The sequence below is a fragment of the Coturnix japonica genome, chromosome 3, assembly GCF_001577835.2.
Source record: "Coturnix japonica isolate 7356 chromosome 3, Coturnix japonica 2.1, whole genome shotgun sequence".
NCBI classification, from domain to species: Eukaryota; Metazoa; Chordata; class Aves; order Galliformes; family Phasianidae; genus Coturnix; species Coturnix japonica.
This window is the reverse complement of record NC_029518.1, coordinates 49,169,259-49,191,175: the sequence shown is the minus strand read 5'-3', so window position 1 is coordinate 49,191,175 and position 21,917 is coordinate 49,169,259. Positions and strand designations below refer to the sequence as shown.

Here is a 21,917-nt window from a genome sequence, read left to right as displayed (position 1 = left end):
ACTTGGCCTCAGCTCTACAGTTAAATCACTCTTGAAGATGTTCCAAAGGCAAAGAATTCACAGCACTGGGTAAGTAAGGTCAGCTAGTCCTTGAGGTGCACACCTTATTTTGGCTAAAATTCTTCAAACAGGGCAATGATACTGTAAAGCAGACATCATCTTTCTCCTCTCCTCATTATTCACGGCAGTCCCAAAGCAAATTTACAGTAAGGTTTTAAAAATAGCTTTCTTTATCTTAGGGGTTGTATTAAGACCCTAATTAAGATGGTATATGAACATCTCATGCTTGCACGTCAGGTGACAGATTTAAATCACAAGTCTCCTGAAGGAATTTATTTTAACACTGCAATTTGGGAGGGATAGTTGTCATTGTTGCTTCCACACAGAGTCCTGGGACACCAAGCAAGGGAATTTTTATGTCTCAGTGTGACCTGTTGAGTCAGGACCCAACTGCTCAGAAGAGATAGCAGTTCACACCTGGGCTGCCCCGACTGCTATGAACAAGGTCTACAGTTTTCTGGGACCAGTGACCTCAAAAGAACAGGGGAAGAAAAGTCCAAACAGGAAATACAATTTAAGAATCTTGACCCCCTGATTTTGTATTATCAAACCTGAACAGAAATTTTGCTTTAACAGACTGACCTTGAGACACCATACAAGACACACTGCAGTTGTAATGGGTATTATCCACAGCCTCCCTCTGCTCAGAGGAAAAAAGGAAAAGACAATATGAGTAATGAAGCTTTGGAACAAGTTGCCCAGAGAGGTGGTGGATGCCCTATCCCCAGAGACATTCAAGGTCAGGCTGAAGGCGTTCTTAGCATCCTGATCCAGCTGTAGGCACCCCTGTTCATTGCAAAGGCTTTGGACCAGGTGAACTTTAAAGGTCTCTTCCAATTTAATTTTATGATTCTATGAACTTCTTTCTCAGTAAGAGTTAAACCCTGAGCCAACTCAGATTAAATATCGCTCCTATTAGAGGTTAATATACATCCCTGACATTTTATTTGCTTGAAGAACACAGCAAAGGCTTCCCACTCAGAACAACCTCCACTTAATAACTCACATCCTAGAAACCAGTAAGTGAGCCCTGAGTCAAGCACACTGACAACTCACTACTGGAAGCGTTTGTATGCTCACAGTGACCGAAGCTGCCCTGGGAGCCTTCTCTCTCTGGATTTACCATTAACATTTGCATTCTCACTCTGCTAAATAATTCAGCATAGCATTTAGCCTTCTGTCCTTGTCTCTCTACACACCAGATGCTCTCACAGTTTACTGTAGGCACCAGCCACAGGGAACAAAAACCTGCCTAGATCTTTGGAGGCTTTTGCTCTCTGTAACAGAAAGGGAACTTTCACTCTTGGTATAGGGGCTTTTTATTATTATTTTGTTGGAAAAGCGTTCGTTAGATCCCTATATAGGCGGTTATTTATCTGCATGGAGTCAGGACCATGTGGTCTCAGCTTCACATGCAAATTCCCTTTTTAATAATCCTAATGCGGGGAGCCCTCCAATCAGAGCACTATCAGCCACTGGCGCCCTGATACCTGATGCCAGCTTTACTGGTAATGTAGGCCACTGAAGCAAATCCAGGGAGATTGACTTGGAAGTGAAGAGAGGAGATCCGCCTGCTTGGCTTCCTGACACAGGGGTTTCTATTTGTTTTCTCCCTCTGCTCTGGACTCAGAAAGGGACACAATTCCTGTACAATCATTATCGGAGAGCAGCCCAGCAGGGTCAAGGCTGAGAGAAGAGGACACAGCCACAAGCAGTGAAGCAAGGTGGAGGAGTGAAGACAGAGGAGCAGGTGGATGAAAGCATGAGGTTACTCCTGGGCAGCAGCTGGAAGAAATTTGGACATGCTGACAGGGGAAACTACGACTGGCTGAACACTGAACCAGGTGGGCCACTTCTGGAAACAGAGCTCCAGGTCTGTACCTGCCAGTGTCTGTGGAACCTCTCTTTGACTTTACATGAGTGTATACACTTGTACAGTGCCTCAGTGTATAGCACAGAGTCAGTGTGGGGGTATTGAGATATCAAGGCAGTAATGCTCAATTACATAGAGTAAAACGCTTGTATATATTGTTGTGGTTTTAAATGCATCAGTGGTGAAGGAAAAATCATTAGAAGAGAAATCTTGCTGGAGTGGCTGCTAAATAAGTTTCTTTAAAGCAGAATGCATTGTGCTATTCCTTGATTTCCTTTCTTTTAAATACATGTTTATGCTTTGGCTCTTACCCCATGAAGCCTTTCTGCAGATGTTAAGAGTGAGTATCAGGCGACGATGAACTCTTGTTCTCTAAGCTGCGCGCTGATTACTTCTGAGAGAGGATCACAGGCAGGCGAGTGGGAGGAGGGGGGAGTAGCTGTCAGAATGGAAAACACAGCCTGCCTGCGTGTGTTTCTGTGTGCTTTTGGGTAGGGCTTCTCCAAGGGGAAACTAATTTCAGGTACACGTGCACCCCTAGTAAACAACCATGCCAAGCAGCACTTGTAAGTACACTGGCCATGCTACTTAGCTATCAAGTGTACTGCTGTAAAAGAGAAGAGAAGGCGTGTAGGGGGTATCAAAACTGGGGGAAAAGCAGCTTTAAAACAACTCTATGATTTTAAGAGTCTACCTCATCAGTAAGACTATCTGCGTATGAATTTCAGAATTACCTCTTCCCTGATTCAATTTCAAATGCCTCATCAAAAACATTAGTATGAACACAAACTCTATTTAAAAAAAAAAAAAAATCATTTCAATAATGTTTTAAGAACTCTAGCAAATCATTAGCAATGAATTTTAGCACCAGCCACTTCGATGGAAGTTTAGATAAGTCAAATCCACCTTCCTTTTTCTATCTTTATAAGAAAACTTCCTTTAAACTCATGTTTTCCCTTATAAGGTCCTTCCCTTCTAAAGCAGGTACCAGGTTTCCTTTGTCTAAATGTATGTTCAGGTCTAACCTCACTCAATTCATTATGGAAACACCATACAACTCATCTGTGCTCTCCATTTCATTCCTTTACCAACAGGCCATGAGTAAGAGCTCATCTTAACTCATATGGGTCACATAATCTGTAAGCCAGCAACTGTACATGCTCAGCACAGTAAAAAAAATGTAGGCAGGCAGATTAGCAATGAAAGGCTTTACTATTTCTGTGCTGTGCTCAGTGTTTTGGAATACCGACCCTTTGCTTCACTCCTCACAAAGGTGTAAATTAAAAGAATTAATAGGGCAGGAAGTCACGCACAATGTCGAGACCATCCAACTAAAAATCAGTTCTAGAAAAAGCACCCAGGTCTTTTTAGAAAGTTAATCCTTTCTACTGTTGCACACTTTCCTGCCTTACTCTCATTATGAGGGCTATTTTCCTTGTGTTTTTTGTAGCTTAACTCATGCTGGAAGTCCAAATCTTACTGTTGTCAATTACAAAATCCACAGTAGCTACTCACGGTAACGCAGGCAGAGCATTTTCAGTTATTGAAGACACAGCTTCATTTCAAAGGCATTCTGTTTTCCAGTTCCAGCCTTATTTTCCACCGTATATACTGGCCCACTGTTTATTTTTTAGCTTTAGAACTTCAGAAAAAAAAAAAAACCTACAAAAAAAAAAAAACCCTACAAAAAAAAAAACTACAAAAAAAAAAAAACTGTCTAGTTTCATTATAGTTTTTGGTATATGTATCACGGCTATAAAATTGTCCTAAATTTTACGTCAAGATCTCTGCAACATTTTTCAGAAACAGGTACAAAATCGCAACAGAAGTACTGGGGTCTACACCGCTCAGTTTTTTCCCCACTTCTTTAGTAGATGTATCTAAACACAACAAGTTACTTATCAGCTGCAGTGAAAGTTTCTTGAACCACATCTCAGTGTAAAACCAGACTGAAAAATGTTTGGCAGGAGACTATCACCATGGACAGTAACTCACTGTGCTTCATGCTTAAGGTCCTGAGCATCCATAAATTCACCTCCAGTCCTTCAGTCCATTCCCATCTGCTTGCCATGCTATATATTCTCCACATTTCAGTCCCTATGTGAAGCCATGTCCCAGACCAGGCAGCACCAGGCAATTGTAACATCAGGCTGTGCTTCTATCAGTACAGGAACGAAATGACAACAGTCATTTATTCAAAATCGCACTTATTTTCAGTGCAATTCTCAGAGCCATAAAGGTTAGAAAAGAATTCAACAACCATTTAGCCCAACCATTAGCCCATCCCCACCATGCCCACTAACCACATCCTTTATTGCCAGATCTACACATTTCTCAAATGCCCCGAGGTACAGTGCCTTCACCACCTCCCTGGGCAGCCTGTTCCTTTGCATTATTCCTCCTTCTGAGAAGAATTTTTACCTAATATCCAACCTGAGAAAGGAAAAAAACTCATTCATAGAGATGACACATATGTCTGGAATCAGGACTCAGTATACTTAGTATACCTTTTACTACTCTCAAGTATCAAACACTTATTTAGGACAGTAGGTAAGACTACCAACCACAACAGCACACAATTCACAGATATTTTAAATTAAGTATTTGAAACTGATTGACAGGTTGCTTCCTATAAATTAAACCTCAAATTTAGACCTGAAAAATGTGCTCTTCACTGATAATGAAAATTGCTATCCCATAAAAGCTCATCTCTTCCAAATATCCATTAAGAAAGTACTGCTAACACAACGGACTCAGGAAATCTCAATATCCATAGTACACAAACTAAAACCATTTTCTTCTCACTTCTCACATGTGGTGTTTTAAGAACCTCATGTAGTAAAAACATCTGGAAGCAAACTTTTTAAAGAAAATCTCCCACATTTACTAAATATCTTAATGTCTGCCTTAGAATAACAGCTAAAATGTTTTCTTTAAAATGAAATGAGCTTCTTATAGCTCATTTGATGGTGAGGTAAGACAACAGCTTGTACTGCCAGAAGCTCATTAATAAGAAACGATCAGTAAATATGAGATAATTCTTTAGTATGCATTTCTGCAGCTAAAAGGCAGCAGAGGAAAAAAAGCTTGATAGCTAATCCATGATAGTTTGGATGCATTTTAAAATGACTTTAATGGGCTTATCCTCAGACCCACAACAACTCAGAGGGAAAAACAAAATGGCAGAAGTCTGCTCTGTTTTTCTGCTACAAGTAAAAACCAGTTTATGTTCTTTTTCCTAAGCATGACCACATACAAATAATTCAATAATATGGCTATGAAATGAAGAGGTAACAAATGCATGGCAGATAATCAGTTGCATATATGTTACAGCGTATTTATGTGGCTACCAGAACAACCACAGTTCTTGAAGGATGAGCAGAGAAAGTTTTCATAGACTCTAGACCAAATGAGCTCCAGTTAACAGAAGCTAAAGCTGGATAGACATAGACTGGAAATAAGATCTACTCAGTTTTAAAATTGAAGCAAATACAACAGAAGAAAACATGTTTCACAGGAAAAAATAACCCAACAACCCATAGCTTAGAACTTCTGACATGCTACAACACGACCCAAAAGCTGGGTGCAGAGGTCTTTTGTCTAGACTTTCAAACAGGGAAAATAAATGATCCTGGGATAACTGGCAGAACAGCCTCAAGGAAGAGCCCTAGTTCTGGCTGTCCCAACAAACCAAGTTCTATTGGGGCTGGCTTGTAAGGATGGAACAGCCAAAGACCAGGCATTGCTGGTGGTTAATACTGGTGGAAGGGGCAGCTGTTATAATGTTTGTTCTTTAAAGTTAACAGTAGAGATTTCCAAACAGAAATAGCACAATCTAGAGGATAACTAGCCCCTCTCCTCTTCAATTCAGTGCTGTCTCAAGATTTAAAAGCTTAACCAGCCTCTCTCACAGAGAACAGGTCCCAGCTAATCCAAGAGTAATAACACCACATACCAAAATACACATAGTTCCAGGCTGTTGGTATTCTTCCCCCACTCACAAGAGTATTTTCCTAGAAACCCAGCTCTCTTAGCTACTTTGTCATTTATATTGTCTCTTGTTGTCAAAGTATTTTGTTTTAATATACCAGCAAATAGGATTTGGCAAACTACCAGCCTGCAAAATGCATTGCATTAGTGGCACTAATGCAGACAGAAAATAATTTGGGAATGAAACTGCTTGGTCATTGTTGGGGGAACGTGCTGTTTTTTTCTTCTCTGTGATTAAGAGGTCTCCATGCATCCAACACACTACCTGTTTGCTTCTGTTACAGAGTAGACAACAGATAAGTTCAACCAAAGATGACATAGAACCATTTCTGTGCATCATTTTGCCTGCCACCATGATGCTCTTCCTGGCATTCCTGCTGCTCTTCCTGTACCGCCGCTGCCAGCGCCCCATCCCACAAGGGCAGATCTTCAGCATTGACCTCCCTGAGGCCCTGCCTGAGCATGATGTGTCCAATTTCCTTTCTGTGCTGCCATGGAACAGCGAGCAGAGTTTTCACTATTCCACTCTGCTCCCAGATGCCACATTCCTGTCCTTATGCTTGCCTCCATCCTACGAGGAGGCCACTACAAAGACTGCCTTGGATGAGGCTCACGTTGAGCTCCCTCCAGACCCAGTGCCTCCTTATGAAGAGAGCACATTGCCATCCAGCAGCACCAGATAAGCTTCCTACGGAAGTACTTTAGCTGAAGCATGCTGCCCATCAAGGCACAAATATGGATCTGCTATGGCCTTTAAAATTAGCACAAATAATCCAAATGAGGTAAAACAAATGAACTGTGAAGGAACAAGGATTAAAGGACAATCTGTAGCAAGGCTAAACACCTCATCAGTTCTAGGCTGGTAATGGGGGAATCTGAGAGGACAGAGTATGTTGTATAAGGATTAGACTTACAGATGGATGAGAACCTGCTCAATCCCAAAGAGACATAACATTGATGGCTGGACTTGATGGTCTTGAAGATCTTTTCCAGCCTAGATGACTCTATGATAAATTATACTACAAATTTAACAGTTGCAAAAAGGGCTTTTAGCACGAATCTGTGCCAGTTTGGCTTTTTCTACTTTATGTGCTTATTTTTCATTGAGTTCCTGAAAAGCTGATTTATTAAGTCAGCATGTCCTAACATCGCATCATTCTTCAGTGCTCTGGAACAGTCGATCACAGCACTCAGGAAAACAAACTCTAAGGAAATTTTCCAGCTGTCCCCAAAAGTACAACCACGCACCATTCCTGAAAGCTGACTTCTACCACGACTGAATGGTGAGAGCAACCAGAGAAGACCAGATCATTCTGGATGAGGAAGATTCCAACACCATCACACACAAACATGTGCACTTGGTACAAGACAAAGCTTACCAGATCCCAAAGTTCTCGGCTACTGGCTTGACTTATTTGCCAATGTACAGATCTAAAACAATAAATCCTGTGACCTTTTAGGTACCATGTGCAAAAGAAAATAGGGGGGCGGGGGGGAGAAATAAATCTAATGCTCAAAGAAAAAAATCCAGTTGGTGTTTCAAAACAGCATTGCATTCGCTTTGCCACAAGCGAGAAGTAAATACCATTTAAATGGGTTCTTGAGAGGGCTTGCACATCCTTACTTTTAGAGAGTGACGTGTCTCTAATTCCTTCTTTCAGAACAGCACTTTCACCATGCTGACAGATGCTCTTGTTGACTGATAAAATTCAGCCTCCATTGTTTCAAATGTGGCATATTTTGCCTTAAAATATCTAATATGTTCTGAAATCAGTTGCTCTGTTCTTCAGCAGTTTATCCTTGTCATTTTAGTGCCTGAAAGCTACCCTGGACTCAGTTTTCTAAGTTACTCTCCTGTTATCTTAATTACAAGTCAAATAAATTCTTGAGTGATATTTCCGGTGATCAAAACTGATGTGCTAATTCTAGAACTAGCCAAGAATTGCTATTCCTTCCAAGAAAACTGAGCAATCATCTCCCACATAGTATTTATCGGGTAACTCAAAGCCTGCATTAGAAAAACAGTTTGTTCACATTACTAGAGATAAATTAAGAACAGATAATTGCTCACATTCAAATTAACAGCAATATATATCCCATTACTTCAGTTCCTTTTTCTAATAGACTACTTTTAATTTCATCTAGAATTAGTGTCTTGTTTTAAATAAATGATTTAAACATTGTTTTATCTGGTCTTGCATGGTAATTGTCCCTAGTGGGTTTCAACCTACCCAGCATCTCATTCTTAAATCTCCACTTCAAATCAAAGGTCCAGCTGATAAATTACTCTCCACAGTGTAGCAGCTACCACTGATCATGTCAACCTGTGGCACACCCAGCAGTAACCATAGTGTCATTGTCACTGCTACTGTTTGATCACATCCTCTGCAGCAAACATAGCTCACTGTCCAAAAGGAACTCATGCTCAGCTCCACTAATCTGAAAGAGAAAGGCTTAAAGCACACCATCTCAAAAAGAGCCATTGGAATTTCAGCTTTAGACAAGATGACTGAAACATTAAATTTTCAAGTACAGAAAAAGTAACTGCAAACAGAAGAAAACAACCCTTCATACTTCATGCCTGCAGCAGTCTGGACTGGTTCCAGAAAGCTTAAGTTGCATGAAAAAACATCTAAAAACAAACTACAATCTAAAAGAGCAGCAAAGCACTGGGAGCAACATCTCTGGTCATAATGCGAAATCAAGCAACCATCTGTCAGCAGTGAAGGATGCTAGTTGGAGCAAGGAATGCTTAGAAGTTATCCCTGGGCCTTTCCCTGCTCCTACATCATAAGGCTGTGTAAAAATAAAGTCTGTTCATGGTTTCTAAGTTTTATAAGAAAATAAACATCTCTTTGAAAACCAGACACCATGAATTTTCACATACATACATAGATCACTGTAAGTCTGTACTATATAATGGCAAGGTGCTTATAATTTTTTTGTTTAAATCCAATGAAGGTTAGAGCTTATTAAAATATCAAAACCTGCTAACACACACACCATCTTCTGAGCTGTAGGCTCACTGTGACAGGCAGGGTAACACTGCTCTGGTGTTTTACTAAGACAGCGCCAACAGCCAGCAATGCGATTGCGTATATCCTAAATCTAAACAACAAGCTGTTGTAAGAAACTATGGAGTAGTAGAGGCACCCTTTCACTAAAAAGGTTTTCAAAGGCTTAGAGGGCAATCTCTATGCCTGACCTCTCTGGGAGAGCAGTCAGAGTCCCTTACTGCCCACTGCTTTGTGAGCAGAGATGCACACACACTGCATGTGGATGAAAGCCTTGCGCTCAAAATGCATTAGGGGAAAAGAGCACCAATATTTTTTACAAAATTGTTTTATTAAATATGCACTGAAAGCATACAGCCCACACCTCCCACAATAACGTAATGGTTTTATATTAATAGAATATCCTAAGCATAGTAGATGCTCATAAAATGAAGTATTCAATAAAACTGATTCATGCTTACCTACAGACCGAGCATCTGGCACCTATTCATTGCTATGCTACCATAACTAGCTCATGACTCATCTGTACTTGCCAGTGGTGAAAGGTGTTTTCAAAACAGCACAGTCACTGCTTGGTCTTCTGAAATAACTATTTTTACTCTCTATCTAGAACACAATCATTGTCACTGGTGTGCACAGGGAGAAGCATTTAAGCGTATACCTACCCCTGAAGAGAGATGCTCATTTGTAACAAGTATTTTGACTAGTAATTCAGCCCTGGTTTCAGTGAAGTAGAAGAAAATGAAAAAGAAATAAACAACATCAAGTCAGTGTGTCTTTACAATAGTTCAACAACACCACAGTAGCCCCAATAATAAAATAAATGGTTTAATCTGCAATGACAGGGATTTTACTTGGGTCCCTAAACCCACAAAACATCTGAATACAGGCACACAACGACACGCTTTTGCCAGTACCAACTCCACTAGTAAGAACTATGTACATCCCAGTAGAGAAGAACACTTATGAACGTAGTTCATAACCAAAAGCATGTTTTTAAGTCAACTGCTAATTAAATGAATTCTTGTAACAGAGTTCCAAGCACAGAGTTAAAAAAATGGAGAAATACTATTCCTGCTCCATCAAAGGAACATACAGAAGAACAAACTCGCATTGAAAAAATAGAGAAAAATGCCCATTCAGAAATATACTTCTCGCAAACTTGCTTCTCTCTCCCTTAGTTCCCATTCTTCACTTCTCTCTCATTTGGTTTATTTCACTTCACTGTCAGATACAAAAAAAGGCAACACAGAAAGGGAAACTAAGCTATGGGCTGACCCAAAGCCACAGAGATCAAAACTAAATGTCAGACGTCGTGCTCTACCCACAATCTGGAATTTGAGTTTCTCATCATGAAGTGCGTTGCATGAAAACAGTTTTTCCCCTGCAGGCTAAACAGAAATATTCTAGAATATTTCTACAAACATAATTCACTACCTGTGTAGGCAACAATATGCCAAGTCATTTATGAAGGATGTCTTAAAATACAGTATGTGTTTTAGCACTGCGATATTCATCTTCTGCCTTTTTCTTCCAGTTTGGAAAACATAAAGTTGACAAAACCCTCCTAAATCACTGGGGCCTCAAGTTCATTCAGAAAGAATGCATATTTAGATGTGAAAGTCAGCTTGTGGAGAATTACCCTGTGCTGCATCTTTCCCCCTTAGCAGCTGTGGTGCTGCAGCTTACACCCACCCACCCACAAGGCAGCAAGTCTGTGCGATTTTTCTGGTAACGTGAGTATAAACTCCTTTTGTTATAGTGCTTTTATTCTTTGGTTTTAAACCCAGATTTCCCCTTAAGCCTGGGAATTAATTCCACATGAAGTCTAATCATCCTTCCTTTCCCAATCTCCTCCTGTTTTCTTTTTAAAGGAAAAATAAATGAACAAATGGGGGAAAAAAAAGAGAAATCCATACTAAATGGCTCGATATCTCCAAGGAGCACTTATTTCTGTTCCTAATTTCCATCAGTTCTCTGTAAACAATTAATCATTTCTCTTGCTCTTCATATATGAGACCAATGCTCATGAAGAATTTCAGAGCTGCTAGTTTGCCTGCGTATTTCATCATGTTTTTTTCTCCCTTTAGCACTTCTAAGGTTTGTTCTGGGATTCCCTGCTTCGATAGCTACGTCTCACCATTTCATTCACTACCCACCCACAAGCAGCTTGAGATCTCATGAAACAAGGTTGAGTCTCTACTACGTTGCAGAAGAACAAGAAAGTTTCTGAACACTCTGATCTGTATCTGTCATTTCCAGCTTGTGGACTAGAGATAGCAGGGGTCTGAACGCATCTTTTAAGCGGCTATAATTGGTGTCTACGAAAGCTGGTTCACAAAACATACAAGGTAACCACATCAGTACATGAGAACTGCAGAAACACTGATACCCCTAGAAAAAAGATTACATTATATTGATTTCTCACTGTTTACCTAGTGCACATCATTTCAAGAGTTGCAGTATCTCCATCACCCCACCAAACTAGGAATAAATTAAGTCTTCCAAATTCTATTCCTTGTTAGCATAACATATAAGAGAATACAGTACCTCTCACTTTCAGACCAAAGGTTCCAACGCTATCCGGTCACAGGAAGACAAAGGCTTGCTCTGTCCTAAGCCTGCTGTCACTCTGCTGCTTATAAACTCCATGTGATTATAAAGATTCCAGACTCAGGAAAGCCCAAGACAAGAGCTCACAGTTATCCCTCTTGGCACCTCTGATAAGACTAAGCAACATAGAAACTCCTGCTCACTCTGGGTTAGCCCTCACCCTCCCCATGCCAAAATACATGAGGGTGGGGGGTTCCTTGGCCACACCTCCTGCATTGTGAAACAAGAGAGGTAACTAGGTGAGTTCATAGACTGCCCCCCAAGCAGTTCTAAGAGCAGGTGGAGCAGGTCTTCCGTCAGCACCTAACAAACTTGCCCAGCCACTCCCACCACTGCCCATTTGTTTGCAGGCATAGAATGGGAGGGAAACTCACCTCATTGTTCTTTGCTCATTCTGTGAACAAAGCAAATTCTTTCCAATAAGTCCTGGGGGTTTTCTTTAAGACTTACTTCTAACATAAGTGCTCTATTATTATTTTTTTCCTAACAATCAAGACTTAGGCCATCAGAATACATTTTTATTAGAAACGTAGCAAGTTAACATGCTGACAATGTCTAGATTTATGCACTGGTGGTCATGGCCTTTATGAACCAAGACTTGAGTGAGCACCTCTTCTTTTTCCTAAAACCTTGACCTGGTGTAAACTACAGCACAGTGGAAGCACTGCTGGTTTTTACTGCACTTTATGGCAGCCTGGAAGCCAAAAGGCTCCTTTTCTGGTTTATTTTTCCTTATCTTGTTTACTTATACTTGATTTTAAATGCAAAATCTGAAGAGATTTTAGAGTCAGGGCCACCCCCTGTGCTGGCACAGCACCTGGCTCAGGTGATAGCAGCTAAAGGTGATGGCAGCAGGTGGCCCAAGGTGGGCTCAAGATAATAGCACAGGCCTGGCAGCAATTTTCATCCTCTCCCTTCCCCCAATATACACACCCACTGAGTTAATCACATTAATCCTCTTGTGCAGCCTCCACTGGGATCATCCCAGGTTTGTGAGAGCTGGCACTGAGCCTTTCTGTCCTTGAGCAGTGAGACAACTGCTGAGAATCAAGCAGTCACCAGCACCTTGTGTTCACCAAGAGCTGGTCAAATGCCCTCAGTGATACAAATGCTTCCTCCCTGTTTTAAGCTCAGTTCCTGACCCTCCTCCCCTGCTGCCATCAGGTGCCTCCAGAGCTTGCACCTACATTCTATTTTACACCTTTCTCTAGGAGTGCCCATGCTGGAAGCCAGCTCTGACCCACAGGTACCCCAAGGAGGGACTGGCTGGAGATATCACGAGGCAGTATGGCAGCAAGAAGAGAGCAGGTGCATGTGGACTGTTGGATGTGCCTGGTAGCTGTGCCAACATGATTGCTAGGTGGGAAATAACACAGCTGAGAAACATCATGGAGAGCAGGGGAGGCAGCAGGAGAGTAGAAATGATGAGGAAGGCAGAAGGCACACAAGAAATTCATCCCTTGAATTCAATGTTTGATCTGTTACATTCTCAAAAGTGGATCTGACGCCCAGGACTTCCCAAAAGAACAGTCTAGATACATAGTGGTGCTGGTGGTTCTTTTAATCTCAGAAAAATAACTTACCAACTTCTTGTCATGTCCCACAGTCTTCATTTCTGTCTGAACATTGCACCCAAAGCTGCATCAGTAAATGGACTAAAACAGTACTATCAAAGTAGGGCAGCTTCTCAGCTGTTGCGTGCCAACACTGACTGCACCTTTTGCTTTATGGCTCTTTCGCCAAGTTTAAACAGGCCCAGAAATCAATTTGCTTGTTCCAAACACAACTAGCTATGTTTCTAACACTTCTCACACTGGGTTATAGCAAAACAGACACAAAAACTAGAAAGATAACATAATGTATGCCTTTGTGAGTACTGAAGTTCATTCAAATAAAGCAGAAAAAAAATAATTCCTCGTTACCACTCCAATTTTTTTAACACTTTATTGTTGGAGAAGTCCATCCTTTTGATCTTCTCATATAGAAGCAGGCAAATACATCGTTTTGAACCACTTAAAGCACTGTAGCAAACATTTGGTTGGAGCAATGACTGCTGCCATAAATGGCTTTTCCAGAACTCTGTGGGATCTGAAGAATACCTGACAAGATATATTAGTTTGCAATACTATGAAGGCATTTATTCCTGTGCACAAATGACCTGTCTTCAGTCCAGAAAGTGACTGGTAATGTTTAGCAAGTACTGGAGTACAGTGACTATGGAGAACCACAGCCAGTCTGTGGGAACCATGGACATGGGGATGTTGGCAGAAATGAATGTGAGTATTAGCCTTTCTGATCCCATATTCTTTCCCTCCCTGTCAGGTAATGGCTTTTGTACAAAGAGCCCTCTCAGCTGTTGAGCTCAGGCCTACAGCTGCCTGCCCGGTATTGTCTGACGTTTCCTCACTTCAGCCTATTACTTCTCTAAGCTCATACAACTTTTCCTTTTCTGAAATGCTTATCCATGTTTGACTGACTTTGCCTTACACACCCTTTGCACTGTGAAGAAAGATTTTTGGCCACGTTTTCTTTCCTCTCCATGCAACTATCCAACTGTTCATTTACCCTTTTCTCTTCTGTACTACCTGAAACTTCATCTCTGCATTAGCCTGTCTGCCTAACACATCACCATCACTCTTCGCATTCACTGCACTTCTCAGAAATCTCCCTAATCCACCTTTTTGGTCATTATTCTGTGCCTCCTTTCCAACAGCCTTATGTGTGAACCAGCATCCTGGTTCTTCAAAACCACCACTTCATCAAATCCACCTCTTTCTGAATTCTTTTCACTGGTTTCCAGTAGCCTTCCAAACCTCCTCTCACCAAGCTAGTGCTCCTCGCACAACCACCTTCATTTCAATTCATCGATTCCCTTCTCTTCACTGCATACACACAGTGAAAACTTGTAAGTACCACACAGCCTTATGGATGTAATACCTTTTAATAATTTAAGAGCTCAAATGCTAAGGGGAGTTAGGGCTGCATACATTTGACATGAGTAAGAATGAACCCTGAACACAGTCAAGGGAAGCAGAACATAGGAAAATGGAGATGGAAATGTTCACAATAAAAGGAAAAACACATTAATCTCAGATCAAGCTTCAACAGCAATTCTTGTTTTAGAGAAGTGTAAACCAATTGTAAACTATGAACAAGCCCTTTAATAGTATGATTACTCATCAGGATGACAGCAGACTTAGCATGGCAGAAGTTTCCTTATTCTTCCTCCCCACCAAGGACTCTGGATTTCTTTAGTATTGGTTTCCCAAACTTAATCTATACTTGTTGGCAGCAAGATGGCCACAATTGCAAATTCTTCCTATACAGGAAGAATATAACAGAAGAAATTAACTCTGAAGTTGGATGTATGACATAAAATATATTTTCCTTACCGTAATTACATACACGCCAGAGTTGCTGCCAGTTCTGTAAGTGCAGCCTAAAGCTGCTGTGCTCTGGGGCTGAGTTCAGCAGCAAACACTGAAGCTGAGGAGAACATAGCTGAAAAAATCTGAGCTACCAATTCTGAACTGGCTGCAGAGGATGGATGATGTGGTGATACCTGTATATAAAAGTTACATCAGATGCCTACATGAATATAATTATAAGCACTACTGAATATATTTTAGCACACTGTACACATTTTAAACCTTATACTGTGTTAAATGTAGTCCTGTAGCAACATCAGTAGGGTTAAATGAACACTGCCTTCTGCACACTAGTCAGACCCTGATCCTCACATCAAACACACACCAAGTGTGAGCTTTACATAAGCATCAAGGCAAGCTGCAGTAGAAGAAATTCAACTCATGCTACCTTTAACTTTAATCCCACCTACCTGCATATACGCGTAAGCACGTATGAATGGTACGAAGTTTGCTGTGCACCAGTTAGTCCCAACCTTGCTGTGCAGCCAGATTTCACTCTTCACTTCCCTCTCACTCGGCTTATAATCTGGTTCTCCAACAATTTTAGTTTTCTACGACAGGTTGCAAGTAAGAAGTAGTAAATACACTCACAAATGAGACTGGAAAAAACTTACTATTTTAGATTTTTTAGTCTCAGCACTGACATGGCAAAATGGGATGGATATAAGTATGCTTTAGTTCTGCCTCTAAATGGAATTATTAACTTTTGCAAGTGTAGATTAGTAGCTGGATGTCTGTGGCATTCAATGTGTTGCCATACACCTCTGGACACATCTTTTGGAGAATTTAATCAACTCAAAAGACAATATGGCAACGGGCAGCCGCCTTCTTTATTGAAGCAAAGTCACAGCATTTTCATCACTATTCCCCTCTTGTGAAGGGAAGAGTTAAACAAAGGCCCCTGAAATTTACATTACTAAGAAGTAAAAGAATGAAGAAAGAGATTACAAGCTTATTTCTCTAAAATAAATAATCTACAAAGAGTGCTTTTTCTTTTTAAAAGCAATCTAAAAATGTATAAATTCTACGGTAGGGAGATCAAAAGATATTTTAACAACTTTCAATATTTACAAACAATACAAAAACTGCTCACGCCATCAAATGATGCAAAATTCTTCTTACAAATTAAAACCTTAATTCCTACTAAGAACCAAAAACTCCAGCCAATATTTCAGTTTCAATTAATGGTCTTCTTTACAATTGGAAAACCGTTAAATGCTTTTATTATCCGTATAATATACAATAAAAATGAACTTCACTAAATTATTAAGGTTAAAAAAAGAAAAGAAATACTGCAGGCAAATCGAAAAGGAAAGTAGCTGTAACTTATTCTTTGGTAACCAAAAGTTAGCAAGTATCCGTATTTCAAGTGATGAAAAGTAATAGCTCTTCCATTCTGACAAATGGAAGAAAGACTTCTGGCAAAACGTAACTCCCAAGTTTCAGTTTTGAAAGATAGGCTTCACCTACAGCTCTGTAGTGCAAGTTCTCAAATTCTATTTTAGAATTCAGAAACTCAACCGTTCTAAACTCCGGCAGTATACTGCTTAATTCCTCTCCCACTTCCCTTGTCTGCTCACATCCTCTGCACGTATCCAGTTGTTCCATTCTCTAAGGGAATACTCCGGCCAAGGAAGCAGTTCACTTGGAAATGAGTGTTCCACCAAGTGTATGCGTGTGGCTGCATAGCAGTCAGTAGTGAGTTAGAAAACTCTGCTCCCTTGTCTATGTCAACTTGTGTTTCATTTTCCCTCAGGAAAAACAAAGTACCCTGGACCAATTCATAACTTGGTGACCTACTGGCATTAGCAGGACACACTTCACCTAATGCTGGGGCATACCTGGATAAGAAGCCATGCAGCCCCAGCACCAACCCTACTACCTTCCACAGGTTCCTCATCCTACCTCTCTGCTTAACAAATGCACTACGCTGCACCAACACAATGCTTTTGAAGCAAATGTCCAGACTGTACCACAGAAGCCTTCCTCTTCCTCTTTTGCAGGCTTATTTTTTAAATTTTACTTGTACAACTGCAGTCTCAAGAAAAAGAAAAACTTCACACCCCTACAGGCTCTGAGAAAACTCCCCTACTCCCGCCCCCAAGAGGACTTCTAAGGCTTCACACAACAGTTTCAGCTGTTCATTTCTTTAAGCCACAGACCACTCATTCAAAGCAAGTCCTCCCCACCCCACCCCCAACCATGCAGAACTATCGTTGCTTCAGCATTTAAACACACACATGCAGTTCATGGAGAAAATGCTCAGCGAAGTAAACTTGTCCTGATCTGGGCTTTCTTCTGGAATCTAGTCCTCTGTCATTTTCTAGACTAATATCCAATGCCACCTGTCACCGCCTCTTAACTTTCTTCAACTGAAGGACTTAGGTACTTCCTTGAAGTACCCGGCTGAGTCATTAAGTCCAGATGCGCTGGATGCAAGGTCTCCTTGCAGTCTGGGTCCTCAGAATACGAAAAGTCATTCATGTCTATTTCATCACTGTTAAATACATCGAGCTGCCTCTCTTGCTGCTCATCCAAAGTCCTCTGGGCCCTGCTCTCTGACTGCTCCACCACTTCCCCATCTCCTTCGCTAATCACCGTCATGGGGCTGCTCTGGATGCGGTTGCGAACATTGTACTTGCTGCTGGCGGCAGAGGGCGGTGTTCGTGATCGGCCGTACCTAGTGCTGGAGAGGGACATGCTCCTCGGCATCAGGCCTTCACTCTTGGCCCACTCCTCTTGGGCACGTTTGCTCTTGCTGGGCGAGCAGCTGGCAGGGCTGTCAGAAAGGTCAGGAGAGGCATCTACCTTGGCTCGGTGGAACCGTGGATCCGTGTGCTTCAGCATCTCTGCTGCTGACATGCGAGAACTGGTGTCACAGCGACTCCCTTTCTTCAGCAGCAGGGCTTTGAAGTTGTCATTGCTGGTGCTGCTCTTGCGAACGCTTCTCTGAATAGATCCTGCCTGTTTGAGGGTAGATAAGGTTGGGGAAGCACCAGTGGGTGTTACGGGGGGTGAAGGAGAATGGTTGCGGGTACGATCGTCCTCAGAATCTTTACGGCCAAGGACTTTCCTTTTGGATCTAAGTTTGGAAAACAAACAAGAAAGACAAAGCAAAAACATGAAATTTTTTACCACTCCCAATCAAACTCAGCTTAGAGGGATGACAATGAATTAAGCTACAGCCAAGAGAAGGAGAAGGGAGAAGTAATCTAAATCTAAAATATGAGGAAGAACACCACCAAAACTGCATCAGCATTAATGCAAGTATTGGAGGTACAAGCTGCATTTATTATTCTTTTTCTGCAAGTCTATAATAATGAAACTACAGAAGTCTCATGCCTAAACACTGAATCTGCTTAGCAAATTAGGATTTTTGGAGTCAGTACTGAACTGCTAAGATTAATTAATTATGAATATAATTCTCAGCGAGAGTTTTATTGATTAAAAATACGCTACCAAATATCTTGGGCTTTTTTGTGTTGTTTTTGTTTGTTTATTTGTTTGTTTTGTGGTTTGTTGTGGGGTTTTTTTGCTTTGTTTTGTTGTTGTTTTTTTTTTATTGATGTTGGTCTGTTTTGCTGTTTTATTTGATGTTCTCTGGAGAACTGGCAGTGTAGTTCAGTGCACCTGCCTTCTGAAAAGGATACTGCAATGCACAAAGCAGATTCTACCCATCCATCCATCCATCCATCCATCCATCCATCCATCCATCCATCCATCCATCCATCCATCCATCAGCTCAAACATGAACAGTGAAAACTGAACTTTCCAGTTTCTAAATAAGATGCACAGAAAAAAATTACTGTCCTGTTGGTGCTCTACCATTGCAACTTTTTGATTAAACAAAGAAAAGGTGATTTTCCTGACTGAATTTTATCTTCCCAAATGAAGAGACCCAGTGGTTTTAATTTAATGAAAACAAAAGTAACAAAAATGAAATCAACAAACAATCACAGGACTGGGAAGTAGTGGACACTGGAGTTCTATTGCCCCATTTTCCCATTGTTAGAAGTAATATCTTAAAGAAAGGAATGTATTAAATGCCTCCTATACATATTAATGTTACTTGTCTGCTTATCTTTATATGTTTATTATCTCCATTGTAGACTAAACAAGAATAAATTTAAATAAGGTTAAATAACTGCTATTTTTACCCGTATTTTTTTGCCAAAAGTTTAAAGCAAGTAAGCAGACTTGACACAAAGACAAGATTATCATGCTATAATTCCACGTTAATTTTTGTCAAGCACATTCAATGCAGACCATTCCTTTTGTGAACGGGTTTCCACTCTATGTGATCTTTAGTCATACTTTCTCTTAAAGAGTTTGAAGTTTTGCCAACGCAAGCTCAAATGTCTTTATGCATTGCAGCTTACTGAGAGAAAAGTACAAAACAAAGGAACAGGATCTATCAGCTAAGTGGGTGGCAGCAACAGTCACTGCAATGAACTGCCAAGAGTTAGAAAATATTCTGTCTCTAAGTGATGAAGTTCACAAATAGATCACTTGTGCTATTTCCCACAGTCAACTATAACAGCTGCAATTTTCAGCTGCCACCACTGCCACCACTTTTCTTTCTGAAAGAAGAATGTAATACTGACATCCTCAGGCTGAATGGGCAACAGAAGACAGCATGAGGATAGAATTGTTACATTGGTAGTGGCAAACACTAAGCACAGATATAACCGGGTGTCACTAGAACAGGAAGCAGGTGGATTTGGTGCTTGGATGTTCTGTAAAGATGTATGTAAATGTATGTTTGTGTTACATGGTGGAGTCTTCCCTTCAGTAGGATTCTGGCTGCCTATGGGTATCTTTAAACACTCCAGAACTGAGGCTATGTTGCTGCCAAAAATAAAATTAAATTCCAAAGAAATATAGAACAAAACTCAATTTCAAAGATTTGCAGGGAAAGATTTGGTTATTCTGTCTTGAAGTAACTCAACAACACAGTGAATGCAGGGTGGAATGGTCAGTTTGCTGTCCACGTATAAGCAATCTTTCTCAGCATGTATAAATTATGGCAGATTTAAAATTAAGAACCAAATTTGGTTTTGGTGGCTTTTTAGACAGATAGGACACATATTTGAACAAAACCATTTCTTAAACTTAGATTTTTCTTCCTACCTTTGATGCACATACAACTAAATTTCTTGTCCTACTTCAAAGCACATATTCAAGAGTGCCAATCATAGAAATAAGACCTTTTAGAAATAAGGCGGAGAGGGAACATTTTTCAACTAAGAAGGGTAGTGGTTCAAGTCTAAAGCCAACAAAAGCAAGGTCTTTACAACACATGTGTCAAGCAGTTTTAACTATGCCACATCCAGTTCCATTGTCCATTTCCCCATAAAATCATGAATTCCAAGTATGTGCACACACACACACAGGTCCATTCTCTATCTGCATACGTAACAGAAAAGGTCACTGGCCAGAACACTTCATTCTAAAAACAGACATGTCGCAGTCCTAGTGAACAACATGCAGCATGATTGCAACAGGCCATTTTTAGAACAGCTCCACAAGGCCAAATCCTAAGAGATACTAGGAAGTTATAAAAAGGTCAGTATTATACATATGTAACTTCGTGTAATGTTATATATACGTAATTTTGGTAACATCTCCTAAATCCCAGCTGTGTTCTCAGAAAAAGGCTTTTTCCATCCCTCAGTGTTACGGATGCAGAAGTCATGCACATACGTGCAAACTGCCTTGACACACAGCTAAACATATACAGATTCCACTGAGAGCTTCTGTGACCAGGAGAATGGCCCCTCCAGATTTTGAAGTAAAAGACAGATCCACAAGATGGCACTACCACTACACTGATTCTACTCTAAATGCGAGCTCAGTAGTTCAGAGTGTGGTAATGGTCTTCTGTGTGTACTGTTTAAATGGTGCACATGTTTCATTTTGTATTTTGAAGCTTTTTTTTTGTCTTGTGAACCTAACAAGAACAGCACAGGAAACTAGTTGCCTATTTTGTTTTTAAGGGAAATGAATAATGACATTATTAAGAGCCAGTATTGCACATTCCATTCATGAACCAGTCTGACACAAAACACCCGACTTCAGGCTGGATTATGGCAAAATATAATCCAGCGTTTGCCATATGTTTTGCCATATGACTGACATGTTGTGTTACTTGCCAGTTTCAGCCACGCTTGCCATGAAGCATTAGCGTTGAGCCTCTGTCCCAAACTGCACCATATAAGCAGCGAAGAGTAAAAAGAGATGGAGAACAAGAATGAAAACAAAAAGATACACAGAAAAAGCAACAGTAGAGTTAATATGATAGATTGAGAACAGTACAATAAATACCAGATGTAACTTGATATTTAAGGGGCAGGATATTCATTATGCAATCTGTATTGATTTAATCAGGTAGCTTTTAGCTCAGAACAGATCAAATACATTCATAACGCAATGAAACACAAGCTCTTTTCCAGACATTTTTCATCTACAGTCTTAGTAGAGCTGATAAATGTGTGCTTTCAATTAAAGCAATGACTTGTAATGGGGTGTTTTAGTAAAACAATGTCAGTTAATTTTTGAGAGAAATAATGGACCAGACAGTATGGAAGGGGGAATCAGTACCTGTGAATGGCTGCAAAAAGATCCTCAGTAGTCCTCGGTCTCGCTGGTGTTGCCACTCCGTCCGTCTCTTCCCCATAAATAGTGCTTGGCAGGAATGAACTATTTGCTGTTTCTGACTCAAACACCTCGGCTATGCAGAAATAATGAACAATATTGTCAGTCTGCCACGAGAACCAACAGGTTTATAATGTTGAAACCTCCCCTCTTTGCTTCAGAGATCGCACTGCACGAAATGCCTTTGCTTGTACAGACGTCTACACGCAGAGTACAATACTGAAAGAATATTTTTATGATTTGCATTAAAATGCAAAATCAAAATTAAGAAAGCTAACCATTTTT

General features: G+C 40.6%; 2 protein-coding genes across 14 annotated transcripts in view; one reads left to right on the top strand and one right to left on the bottom strand.

Moving 5' to 3' along the window:
* The first annotated feature begins 1,273 nt into the window (after nucleotides 1-1,273).
* On the top strand, nucleotides 1,274-9,959 carry SMIM28 (small integral membrane protein 28). The gene is made up of 2 exons (XM_032443274.1): nucleotides 1,274-1,933; nucleotides 6,208-9,959. The coding sequence occupies exons 1-2, from the start codon at nucleotides 1,823-1,825 to the stop codon at nucleotides 6,604-6,606; spliced, it is 510 nt and encodes a 169-aa protein (XP_032299165.1). The 5' UTR covers nucleotides 1,274-1,822; the 3' UTR covers nucleotides 6,607-9,959.
* A 5,809-nt stretch (nucleotides 9,960-15,768) lies between these two features.
* The window catches only part of NHSL1 (NHS like 1), a 152,193-nt gene continuing 146,044 nt past the window's right edge, over nucleotides 15,769-21,917 (bottom strand). For 12 of the 13 annotated variants that reach the window (XM_032443267.1, XM_032443265.1, XM_032443266.1 and 9 more), the window contains 2 exons: nucleotides 21,579-21,708; nucleotides 15,769-18,060 (listed from right to left, as the gene is read on the bottom strand). In XM_032443267.1, coding sequence (XP_032299158.1) covers nucleotides 17,337-18,060; nucleotides 21,579-21,708 — 854 coding nt within the window. In that variant the 3' untranslated portion in view covers nucleotides 15,769-17,336. Of the gene's footprint in view, nucleotides 18,061-21,130; nucleotides 21,183-21,578; nucleotides 21,709-21,917 lie in introns of all 13 variants that reach the window. The other variant, XM_032443273.1, reaches the window with a different exon arrangement.

What these genes read in the sequence shown, in the direction of transcription:
- SMIM28 (XM_032443274.1), top strand. Translation starts at nt 1,823, where the DNA reads ATGAGGTTACTCCTGGGCAGCAGCTGGAAGAAATTTGGACATGCTGAC. An exon ending in TTCTGGAAACAGAGCTCCAG is followed by an intron (nt 1,934 to 6,207) that starts GTCTGTACCTGC and finishes CTTCTGTTACAG; the next exon opens with AGTAGACAACAGATAAGTTC.